This window comes from Takifugu rubripes, chromosome 19 (genome assembly GCF_901000725.2).
Source record: "Takifugu rubripes chromosome 19, fTakRub1.2, whole genome shotgun sequence".
NCBI classification, from domain to species: Eukaryota; Metazoa; Chordata; class Actinopteri; order Tetraodontiformes; family Tetraodontidae; genus Takifugu; species Takifugu rubripes.
Window position 1 is genome coordinate 2,655,919 of NC_042303.1, and position 12,700 is coordinate 2,668,618.

The 12,700-nt window shown below is 44.7% G+C and overlaps 1 protein-coding gene across 6 annotated transcripts in view; it reads right to left on the bottom strand.

The window, feature by feature from the left end:
• Positions 1-122: 122 nt before the first annotated feature.
• Positions 123-12,700, bottom strand: part of lactbl1b (lactamase, beta-like 1b) — a 34,091-nt gene continuing 21,513 nt past the window's right edge. Inside the window, exons 1-9 of one of the 6 annotated variants that reach the window (XM_029826603.1) lie at positions 11,093-11,687; positions 10,432-10,452; positions 8,691-8,757; positions 6,908-7,079; positions 6,341-6,447; positions 3,939-4,096; positions 2,827-3,074; positions 2,629-2,734; positions 123-1,839 (exon numbers count right to left, since the gene is read on the bottom strand). In XM_029826603.1, coding sequence (XP_029682463.1) covers positions 861-1,839; positions 2,629-2,734; positions 2,827-3,074; positions 3,939-4,096; positions 6,341-6,447; positions 6,908-7,079; positions 8,691-8,750 — 1,830 coding nt within the window. In that variant the 5' untranslated portion in view covers positions 8,751-8,757; positions 10,432-10,452; positions 11,093-11,687 and the 3' untranslated portion in view covers positions 123-860. The other 5 variants (XM_029826604.1, XM_029826602.1, XM_029826601.1 and 2 more) reach the window with 5 other exon arrangements.

A 12,700-nucleotide genomic window follows, 5' to 3' on the forward strand; every position in this document is an offset into this window, starting at 1 on the left:
CCTGCTTTGCTAGCCTCATGGATCCAGCATGTTGAGGATCATCTGCCGTGTTGCCTTCATGTCCGCCGGAAAATCACAACCTCCAAAGCCGATTTAAAGATAAAATAACAAGCTCACACTCATTTTAGTCACGCATATGTGATTAATATTTATTAAAGCAGACATCAATATGTAAATTATGGGTCACCGCGAAAACGATTTCTGGAATTCCACGTTTTTTTCCAGAGCTGTAGAAACACACAAAAGCAAACTCGACACACCGCCAGAGTCCACATGGGCCATCTGTGCTTCCAAGAATCTATAAAAGACTGTTTTCAACCCAAATTTGCTTTTATGTGGCATTGCAGCACCATAAATAAATTGAGTGTGACTGAGTTAGTGGCAGCTCATGAATGCTGCATGCAGCAAAGAGGGGGCTGTCAGGAATCCTCACTGATGGGAAAAATGGTACCACTTAACCGAACACTGCATTTTTAGACTAACAACACCTTCTAAGAGGCTGTTCAACGCATAAACACACCAGAAATGTACCCACAATGGTCACCAGGTAACGGCCAAGGTGTGTCTGAGTGCTGTTGTATATTGGATTTTAATAAAAACCCTTTTAAATAAAGTCTATTTGCCATAGAAACATTTGGATTTGAAGTTGCGGCACTCTCGGGAGTAATTTGCCAATGGAGATTCCATTGCACATTAACAATACAAGGAGTGTGTGGAGTTGCACAAACCAGCGATCCGGCGTTCCAAATAACAAGTACCTTGTTATTACTGTTATTGTAATATTGGGCGTATAATGAAGGGCAGCCGCACGTGTACATGCATATGGGCACCATATATCCTTCATTTGGCCATGCTGCTCTTCAGCTGGGGAAGGATGGTTTACCAGCTATTCTAACTACGTTATATGTGTTCAGTCCGGGTGCATCAAAGCCAGGGGATAAGCCGCGCTTGTCAAAGGTGTAGAAGTTAAATAATTGGCCGTCCTGGGCCTCCAGGGACACAGAGGCTGCGCCCACTTGCAAGACACAAGGGTACTCTTTTTCAAACACCACTCTGAAAACCCGATCAACCAGATAGTTGAGCTTAATGGTCCTGTATTTTTCAGGAATGAGCTCCTCAATCTGAGGCCCAAACTGCTGCATGACCAGAACTTTGTCTGGTCCAGCTTTGATCTCGTAGAAGGTGATGTTACTGTAGGTAAAGAAACCAATGTAAGGATCTGGGTTTGGTGGAGGACAGAGGACTTTTTTGGCCTCCCTGAATGCTTTCTCTATGGCTGGGATGATGTGGTTGTAAACCCTGGTGACAATGTCTTCTTTCTGCAAGCGGCTTCCCGCCATTAGGACCACCAGACCGAGTTTCAGTCGGGGCACCAGAGAGAAGGTGGCAGAGTAGCCGTCCAAATCCCCGTCTTTGCGAACCATCTCATAGCCCAGCTGCTCGTTCACTTCCCACGGGGTCCCGGTGCGGTTTGCAAAGTAGTCCTTATCGCATTGGAAGAGCGGCGTCAGCATGATCTTCAGCGAATCGGGCTCCAGCAGCTTACGGTGGTACGCACCCAGCAGCATCATGGCGAGCTTGGCTAAGTCAGCAGTGGTGGAAAACATCTGTCCAGAAGGCCTGTACCAGCCCAGGTCATAGAGCGGGGCTGGATTTCCATTGGAGTACACTCCCACGGCCATTTGAGGCAGCAGGCCTGGGGTGAGGTCAAAGCCAGTGTCCTCCATCCCCAGCCGGTCAAGTACGTTGTCAGTGATCCACCGCTTGTAGTCGACGACGGCCACTCGCTCCGCCATCACGTGAGCTAAAAGCGAGAAGGCAAGGTTGCTGTAGTGGCATCTGGCAAGAAAGCAGACAAGAAAGAGGTAAACAGAAGAGGGCTCGTTATTCCCGGTGATATGCTCGATATACTCTCTTGCTTTTATAACAGAACACGCCATCTTCACACTGTAAAAACCAATCGGGCACAGGCCCATCTCTTTATGTAACCTGGTGACACCAGCATGGCAGGAGCCATGAAGTCCAGGTCCTGTGTACAGGTTCATCATTCGTGACCCAGGACACATCAAAACTGACAGCCAATACAAACTTTGACTTTTTGGTGTCAGCACAGATTCTCCCAGTCTGAATTCTTATTTTCTGCATTAATTCCATTCCTTGTGTCAGCCAACCTTTAGCTGCCAAGTGCTTTAACCATACCTGGAAGATCAAAACCATCATTAAATGATAACGTCAATTAATTTAGTCTTTCTTATCACGTCAGGCCTGGAAATTTAAATGAACAGATTAATAAAAATAATAATATTTGGGTCTATATGTTAAAGTTCATTAAAAAAATGCATAAAGGTTAATGATTTTCTGTGCTAGCATAACATTCCAAACTATACCAGTTCATATATTAGTGCATATGCATATTGGAGGGGAGACTTTATGGAATGGAAATGATTGAGGAAGGTTAATGTGGAAAACCCAACTCCTTTAAAAAGGATTTGAGTCATGAAAAGTCCAAATTCACTGATTATAATTTAAAGGGGAATTCTCTTGGTCCATTTCGATTGTAAAATCTACATCTTGAATCTAAATGTACACATATACATCTTGAAATCAACAGCACAGGACAAAACATACTTAGTTCCAGGGTCTGCGACCAGGATGTCATCTTGGAGCAGGTTTAGTGCAGATTGTGTTTTTCCTTTCCAAAGGAGGTTTGTGGCTCGGAGTCTCCTGGGAAGACCTGCATCGTTCCAGCGGGAACGAAAAGAGTGACAGAGTGAGTTCATCTAAAACCTCGTTGCCGTTATTTCACATGTGTTGATGCCAGCGTACCTGAGAGCTGGCTGGCCATCCTGCGCAGGGTGACCGACGAGGAGCGGATCTGAACCTCTCCGCTGTCCAGGAAAATCAGGCCGTCGGTCACATACTTCAGCTGGGAGTCTCGCGTCTTCCCCAGGGGATTTTTGATGGTAAAGTTTTCCACATATTTCTCCAGAGGGTCATCCAAGGAGCCAATCTTCCCATCTTCCCACAGTCTGTACAGCATCAGAGTTGGGAAGATCTTGGACAGGCTGGCGATCCTGAGGGATAGATGATAAAGTGACGAGTGAACTCTCAGAATGACTGCATTTCTTCTCAGTCCCATCAAATCTGTCTTACAATAACAATTAGGAACAAGCAATACTGACCAGCTAATAAGAAGCATTTATTTTAGTGGCTTAGGGTCGGGGACCCATTTCGGATGGTTGTGGAGAGCTGGTCAAAAAAAATGTAAATAATATTTCATGTGCACCTGATCTTGGACGTGTCTTTCATTTAAAAACTGCAGCTACCATTTAATCGATGCCAAAGTGTAATTATAACCCCGGGTATTTAAAATGTGCATTTTGAAGCTTGTTTCTCACTGTTCATTTAAACCCAAAACCCTTTTTCTCATCACATTTATTGAGAACAATACTTGAAGAGAACAATACCCTGCCTCTCACGTGCAAGCTAACCTGCCATTATACTAAAATTTAGAGATTTGTTGACGAGTCAAACTGCTGCCACTAATAAAGCAGCTATTTTTTTAATTTTATTTTTCTCCCTCACTGTGATATGATGAGTCTTAATAGGCCTTAATTATGTTGTCAGACATAATAACATAGTTCTGGCATTCTTCCCGGTGACTCGCTCTGCAGAGCCACCAGGTGTTTCTCACCTACTGTGTCAAATTCACAGTTTTCAACTTTGGAATCAGCTGTTCTAGCGAAAGGAGCCTCTCGTCGATGTAGCTGACAGATCAAACGGAATATGAAAAGAAATATCCTCATTAAATATTCAAAGAAAATGAACCAAATCGTTTAAGCGGGTACAGTATCAAATGCTGCTTTTTCGGGAAGGTACCAGGTCCACGGATTGGGCTATGTTAGCATTTCAGCATTTTTGCTCCTTTTTTCCCTCACCTATAAATGGTGTATTCATTGGGAGGGCCTGAGTGAGGGTCACTGGAATTTCTTTTGCCAAAGTTGCCGGTCCACAAAATGGTGTCATTCAGGATCACAATGGCCGACAGAGCGGGAAGGCTGACTGGGTTGATGTTCTGCCGAAGCACGGCGTCCACCTGGAGAGAACCGGGCAGGAGTTGAGAAAACTTCCTGGTGTTCACTGGTTGAAAATAAAGGCAGACAGTTGAGCCACTGCGACTTTATACTATACATACATCTGCTAACCGAAGCCCAAGTCTTTACTCCATTTTGCAGCACTTTCAAGTGCTTCTCATTCTGATCACTTTTTTTTTTTTTGCTGCACCTGTTTGATGGGTGTACGCAAGTAGCATTAATAAAGTAGCTTAAATTTGGAAAACACGACCGCAAGACACTGAATTGTCCAGCATGGAGGCTTGACCCAACCAGCCGACCACCTCAGCTGCTGCCGCCCATGACAGTTAAAATGCAAGTATCCCCCCAAAAGAAATGGAAGTATCATTTTTCACAGAGGTTTACGAGACTAAATAGAAAGGCAGCTATTCCACACATCACTAGCCTTCAGTTCTTGTCCTGCTAGTCTACCTACCTCTGCACATAAGGGACTTGCTTTGCTCGCCCTTTCTCTAGACAACGTGATGCACGTCAGCCTAAACAGATGAAGAACTTGGCTGAAACTGTTCGAACCTTTTCTTTGTCCCTGTCTGCACCAAAAAAGAAAAGGACCCACGGGCAAATATTTCATTGGACCACCTGAAGTCTTGATTTCGGCAGGCATTCGCTGCATCATTGCTTCCATTTCCTCCTGCCACTTTTATTTCCCTCCCGTCTTGCATTCATTTGTCACCGTGAGTGACGACGGCACAGTCAGACCAGTGTCCAACGCTTCTCTGGCACATCTCACAGACTCTAAGGGACTCTCTTCTTACCCTGATGCCCCTTCACTCTGGAATGGGGTAAATCTGGACTCATCGGACCAGCTGACCATCTTCCACAGCTCGGGGGTCCAATCTTTATGGCCTTTATAGCCTTTATTCTGATTACGTCACTGATTCAATTTCTTAAGGTTGCCCTGCTGTTCAATCCCAATTGTTTTTCTACCATTAGAACCAAATTGTTTACATAATTGCCAATCACCATCATTCAGGACTTTTTATTGACCACATTTCTTCCTCGAAGACGATGGATTCCACCCCCCATCCTTGGTTATTAATCATGCGTTGGACAGTTCTTAACCCAATTTTAGTAGATTCTGCACTCTCCTTGTTTAAAGTTAAAGAACCTGGTGGCAGCTGGAAGATGCAGTAGTTATCCAATAGAGGGCTCTGACCTGCTTGCTAGGTTAAATCAGGGTGGTGACTTTTCTTTTTTTGATAATTTATCACCTTACTGAGTGATGGAGGAGATGGTATTTTAGCTTTCCTGATTAGTTTTTCATCAAGACTGTGCACAACATCTGAACCAATGGTTCAGGGAATCCAGAGAATCCCTAGAAATCCCACTCACTCCACTGTTAATAGGCTATCTGGAGTTCTTGGCCATGCACCATATTAAATTAAAGTCTCTCATGAAAAATAGCTTCGCTACAAAGCTAACCAATCAGCCGTACGCACCGCAGGATGCCTCAGCCGTTGGCTCGCAACACCTGATCCGACACAGAGGATGAGCAACACCAGCTGTGAGCTTTTAATGAATCTGTTAAGCAAAAATGAAAGCCCATCATAGGAGTCAAAGGTTCCCCCTGGACTGGGATTTTCTTTAGCTGCTCTGCTAGCTAAGCTAACCATACCCACAGTTGTGATGGGGCTCGGCAAGAGGATAAAAAGTGCTGCAGCAGAACCCCACACGGCTTACAGACGCACCTTTTAATGTGTCATAGTCACCCATTCCTGGCTAGACGTGTGGGAAACTGCTAGACCATAATACACTGGGAGTGTTTCATTGGCACTGTGACCATGAGGGTTGCTCTCCATCCGCCGCACCACCAGTTTCCCTCATCACACCACGCGGTTGGTGCGTCAAAACATGTGGGATTCTAGAAACATGTGTGCGTTATTGAGACATGCGTTTATGTGCTGCACACATGTTCTATTCTTGTGTGGCGCTGCAAATTTATTACAAATCAAACCTCAACTCCTTTATAAAGTGTCTTCTGGAAAAATCAAATAGGACAAATGCGCTGGAGCTCACAGGACATTTGACATCAAATAGTCTTCATGAGTGTCCATGAGTGGTCACCCGTGTGTGTAGTGGTGTTGATCTTAAATCACCATCTGGCGGCTGCAGCAGCATTTGTGTTAAGGATTAGTGTGCTCCACATGTCCTCAGCCTTTAGAGCTGAGAGGGAAGTGTCTTTTACACATCCAAGTCACGGCTCTTACCTTTTCCAGGGCTTCCTTTAGGCTGGGGATGGGGTGCTGCAACGGCAGAGGCTCAGGGAAACGGGGACATATCGTCTCTAATTTTGCATTGCGACCCCTTTCTTCATCTTGGATGGAAAACAGACAGAAAGATGTTGGATGTTATAGTTTCAGGTTGGTATTTAACAGGTGGGACACTCTATTTAAATGAGTAAAGCACCTCTTTATAATTCTAAACATACAGAAAGTATCTACTTTAATATTGGACACTGTGACTCAGCCCCTATGGAGTCCCATTATTCCCATTAAAAGCATCATCTGTGCTGGATGACCAAAAGAAAATCCCTTTGTGTCCTGGATCAAAAGCATCAGGACCTGAATGTGGGCGTCTCATGAGGTGCCAGATTAAAGTGCTAACATGTTCAACCCAAATGTTCCATTTATGTGATGAAGGGCAGCATTTTCTGAAATCCCACTCAGCTTTCTCAGACTTAGTGCGCGTGACAGACGTCCATCCCAGAATTAGATGTTTCTTCTGTAGTGACAGTAGAGGGTGTGGTTGGGTTTTGGAATCAGCCTCACACTCACCGGGCAGAAGTTTGGGGAGTTGATACTGCCAGAAGAAGCACCCTGTCATCACCAGTGACACCAAGATGAAGAAAACCAGACCCACGTGGGTCCATTTCAACTTCATCCTGCTGGTTCTGCTCAATCCTTTGAATTGCACGTTACCAGCAGGAGCATCTACGGCAGGAGTCGGCTTAATGGAGACACGAGCAGAAAGAAAGAGGGAGAAAGCAGTTTCACACTTTCCTGTGATTGTTAAGTTTGGACTCACAACCAACATGTCATCTGTTCTTATGTTTAACTAAAGTGCACAACCCGGGTTCATCCCTCCCCCTCTTGCAGTTTATGCTACTCACCACCTGACGCAGGCCTCAGTAGGGTAGGCTGCATAACCTGTGGCACACAAATCTTCGTATCCGTCCATCAACGGTAGAAATATGCCTGTTTTTCTACGCCTCAAATGCTGTAAATAGTGATCCATCAAGTTTTTGCTGGGTAGAAAAAGGAGTCAAGATCGGCTCCCACCCCGGACTTTTCCCTGACTGTACTTAATCTCTGACATCAGTGCTCCCATTGCTCACAATTCAATTTCCTCCTGTGCAGCCACAGGCTGATGACATCATAATCCCCAGATTTACTCCACCAAAGCAGTTAGGCTAGTATTAATCCCTAATCCCTGAGAATCAATTCGCTTGGTTGCGTCTCCTTTCGAGCCCCCTCGGCTGCGCGGCATCGAGTTACACGGGTGGTAACACAGGAGCCCCGTCAGCGCCGCCATGCTGGGGTAGTCGACGACACGATGATATTTAAGGTTGTGTCATGCTGTCGTCTTCCTTTACTCTGGTTCTGATGGTAAATTTGCTCAGCAGGAAACATGCCCAATGATTGAACATTTAGTAACTTGAAAATGTTAATTATACCCTCGCCTGTGTAATTAACCATCCATTTAAATGAGGGAACAGTTATGTATAAGCCATTTTCCAGGAGCAATTATGCAACACTAATGGCTGCTGACGCTGCTGAGCTCAGTTGATTTACCCTGGAAAAGCTTCCTTACTGGGTGGGGAAAAAGAAACAACTGAAAACAACAAATTCGGTCAGCCGACCAGCACAAAAAGAATTAACACCCAAGCCAGGATCATCAGTTTGAAAAGTTTGCTGTCAAATGAAGTGTTATTCTTGACTGAGATGAACAGAAGTACTGGGATGGTGAGTAAATGTGTCACTTTAATGAATATGTTGCTGCATCTAAAAACTTCCCCCTCATCTATTTAAAAAATCTACCGATAAGTAGTTGGCAGGAACTAATGGAGCCCATATAAAGGAGCTTTCCAGCACCTCCTATCATGATTTCAGGAGAAACATGGTGGAGAATTAACAGTTTAAATACACAGCAGACCTAGCTGCTAGCTTACTAGCATCATGGCCTGCATTGCTGCACACTGAACTTCCTCTTTCTTTTCTTCTCTACAGTTTAAAGTTAAGACCATCATTTTTAAGTGCACATTCTAAATCCTTTTTCAGAAAACACATGAAAGATGATTTTTTAATTTTAGCTTGTTAAGAATTCTGTGACATGTAATTACCAAGTAACCAGCGATGCCTTGGTCAGTTTAACCACAGTCTATTAAGGGTGTTTTCAGAGCTCAGCAATGCATTTTAATGCTGCTTACATACACGCACGATGATGCAAAGAGTAAAATGTATGCGTGTGGTTGATCCTGGTTACATAACCTGACCAGCAGCTGCTTCCTTTCGCCAGGCATCAGGTCAGTAAAATACATGGGCACAAACGTACATCTACCTGTGCTTGAATCCCATCCACAGAAGCTTCTTTCAGGACTTTACTCCCCCTTTTTCCCATGGTTAATCTGCAATTGTGGGAAAAAAGAAGCCCATATAAATCTGTAGGAAGTTGGGTTGCTCTTGGCGACCAACCCAAAATGATTTGTATAGAAAACCAAACTTGACACTAACAATAGTTTTGAAATCAGAACGAATTACTGGTTAACAATTGTATTATGCATTATTTTCTGCATCTTTTACAGTTAGACCATTTGGGGAAGGGTGAGGCTGGAATCCACCAGGTGGGACACGCTACAAATAAACTGTCTTGACTGTCTCGACTACGTGAGGACAGGTTCCAGTTCAAATATCTGCTTTCAAACCCTGCACAGTTCATGCTCAGTGGTTGAAAATTGTAAACCTTTCCAAAGGGCAGAAGGGGGCCACTGTTGGCTAGCGGTTATTCCCAAACTACCATAAATGACTCACGGCTTAGATTCTGTTGCCTTGACAATTGCTCTCTTACAGAGCAGCTGAGCAACAGTATGAGTGGTTGATCGACCCAAACGATATTAAACTGGAACTTATCTTCAAGTAAAACAAGGAAATACAATGAGAGGTTTTTTTTTGTTTGGTTTTTTTTACAGTGCAAGAACTAAACAATGTAAATGATCAAGGAGTTTCATCAAGCAAATAAAAAGGGGTTGTAGTTTGTATTTGGACTTTCACCTGATGCTCCAGTCATCATGTGGAAGCCCAGCAACCGGGTCAGCCAAGGCCGGCCCATTGCTGCATTCACCCCCAGAGACGCTGACCTTCCAGGGAAGGGGCGCAAAATTGTAGCATTTATCCAACGACCGCCGGGTTTCAAGGTGATAAACTAGTTCCTTTAGTCCCACTGAAGTGAAGGGACGCCCAGTAATGTTTGAGAAGTTAACACGACTAATCGAGCCCGTCGCCATTGATTAGAAGCCGGTTCTGAATGGACTCGTCCTCTAACGCAATTCTCCTCTGCAACAGAAATGCTGTAGGTTCAGCTAGCAGCCTCAAGCCAAGTCTGGAGTCAAATAGCTGCGTCATGCTCCGATTCCTGACTCAACAGTTCGCAGTCCAGCCTTTGAACGCCTGTTCTGATTTGTTCCACCTGCGTGGAGTCTCTTGCACATGCATGTAGTGTTTTGAACATTTTGACTTGCTCTTTGACCCATGGGTGCATGTTTTCAATCTTTTCAGATCTTCTTTTGGAACTTAACTTGACTGCATCAAAGTATAATCAGTGTTTTGCGTGACTCATTTTAACAGGAAGTAAAAATGCAATTTAAATTCATAAATGCATTAATCATGATATGCTAGATATGCTAATTTATTGTTGACTTAAATCATATGTTTTCAAATTAATCCCTCAAACACCACACGTACAGCCATGTCAATAGGTATAAGTAAAAAACAACCTAATTTTTACACACAATTGTATTAAAGTTTTCTGCAGAGTCTGTTATATTGTTGTATCGCTTCCTTCAGTCTTTACCATTTGAAAGTGTTCTTGGTGTATCAATACATTCAAAGATCAACTGTTATGGTTTAATTTGGGAAAAATCAGTGTCAAGAGAACAAACTAAATTTACTTTTGTATCCACAAATGTCCTGATTTTAACTCCCACATCAAAACTAAAAAAATCACAGAGCAGGGGGGGGAAACATGGTGCAGATGCTGTATACGAGAACAAAGACCTACAGCGTTCAATATCTCATTTGCTTACCTTTGCTTCGGTGTCTATCGACTGTTTTCCACAAAAAGATGAAGTCAAGGATAGAAATTATTCTTCTTTCATCTACGCGGGTTCAGAGGCTGAAAGCAGGAGTCTGACAGATGTTGAATCATGGCTAAATCCTGCTTGCATCAAACCCAGCATTCTGGATTATCTATCCAAGCCCATGGTCACATCTGCCATAGCACAAAAATGGATTCTTAGTGTAGTGTGTTTTGTGTGTTTATGCGTCTGATATCAGGTGGTTCACTGGAGAAAAAAACCCAAAAGCCAACTCCATCTGCCCCCTGAGCTAAAAACAGGTTTTACTGGCAGAAAAAGAACCCACAATCAAAGGTTGTTGATTTTAAATAGCCTGCTGACAGGAAATAAAAATCCATTAATAAATATTTAATTCAATAAATAAAAAAAACCTATTGCAAGCAAAACCAGACCTCTATCCCCAGTGTTCTCATTTACCATGGATTAGGAATTGGTCAGTCACATGACCCGAGGGGGATGGGAGGAGAGGGAGAGGGGGGACAACAATATCAGGGTTTACATTGTAGTTTGATAAAATTAGCAAAGTCTAAAATGTTAAATCTAGGCCCTGTCATCTTAGTTTGAATTACGATATGAAGAAAATAGAAATGTGACAATCAACATTGGATACGTGTTGGACCTCGGAGCCATTGGGGTTGGGAAAATTCACAGCTTAGCTGGGCCCAGCTGCCAGCGGGTCGGCTCTTTCTTGGAGGCTGAGGTCCACTGGGACGGGCTGGCGTCTGGTTATAGTGTGAGCCATTTTTCTGTTCCAGCCCACCAGGGCCCCGAGGCTACTGGCTTCCTCTGTCCTCCCACACCCTGGACACCACAGAGATCAATCCTGGAGGTGAATGAGTTGGCAGCAGTGGCTGCTGGGTCCACAGGGGTATGCCAGCCCTGCCCACACCAATGGTGGCGCCTCTGAGGAAAGCTTCAGCCTGTCTGAGTTCGTGGGAGTTGGTGGAGGTGTCCCGCCATTGGAAGCCTGGTGACCTCAAGGTTCCTTTTTGCCCGTGCCAGGCAATCCTGTCTCTCAGACATTCCTGTTTGTTAATGAGCAATGCGCTGAGCACCTCTGCCTGGTGCCGCTGTGCCCCCTTCTGGAGTTGCTGTTCCTCCTTTTACACCTCCTCTTGTGGATGCTGGCCTTCCTCCTGAAGCCACTGTTCTTGGATTCTCTTCCAGATCCAATCAAGCAGAAGTTTGCACTTCTTATCAGCCTGATATTCCTCCCTATTCCTGGTATTCTGCACCCGTCTTCCAGTTCCATCCGCTTTACCCTCTCCTCCAAGGCTGCAGCCTGTATGGATAAGAGGCCCCGAGTAGAAAAGGCCCCACCAGAAAAAGCTGTCTCCCTACTAGACCTGCCATGGGTGTGTGGGTTCTCTTGTGGGATGACCTGCTTAGGTGGCTGCTGTGATGGGACCCAGTAGCAAGTGGAACAGGATGTGCAGCTAGCTGGAGGTAATCCTGGTAGTCCTTCAAGTGAGCAGGCAGGTGTTCTCTCCTGGATTCTGAAGAGTCTGAAGCTGCACTGTCCATAATCTTTTTAGGTTGTGCCCAAACCTGCTTGAAGGACCAAGTAGAAGGGTCCCACCACATGCAAGATGACTGGCAACTCAGCGAGCAAAACTATACCGAGCTGGAACCTCCCGAACTTGTGATCCAGCTCTCCTTCTTTCCATAGAGGTGACATTCTTTGTCATATTGAGACAACTGCAGCCAATGAACAGACTGAAGACCAAAGTGGTCTCCAACTTCAGCAAAAACCCAGCTCACATTGTGACCACTTTGCTCCCTCTCATGGGTGCAACTGTGGTGTCTCTCTGACCTCTTCCCAGCCAGGATCCCATAGGTGCAGGATGGGTGCAGGCTGAGCCATCATGCCATCATAGTTACCTCAATCAATCTTTATTTATATAGCGTCTGTTACAATCAGAATCCCAGGGCCTGACCCCCAACAAGCAACAGTGGCAAGGAAAAACTCCCCTTTAACAGGAAGAAACCTTGAGCAGGACCAGGCTCATGTAGGGGGACCCTCCTGCTGATGGCCGGCTGGGTAGAGAGAGAGGAGGGGGGAGGACAGGCCGAGGTGAGAATAGGTAGGAGAGGAGAGGAGAGGAGAGGAGAGGAGAGGAGAGGAGAGGAGAGGAGAGATTAGAGGTGGAGGAGAGAATACGTAGAGCATAATATGACATAAGACATTATATTAATTAAAATAAGCTGCTGGTAGAGT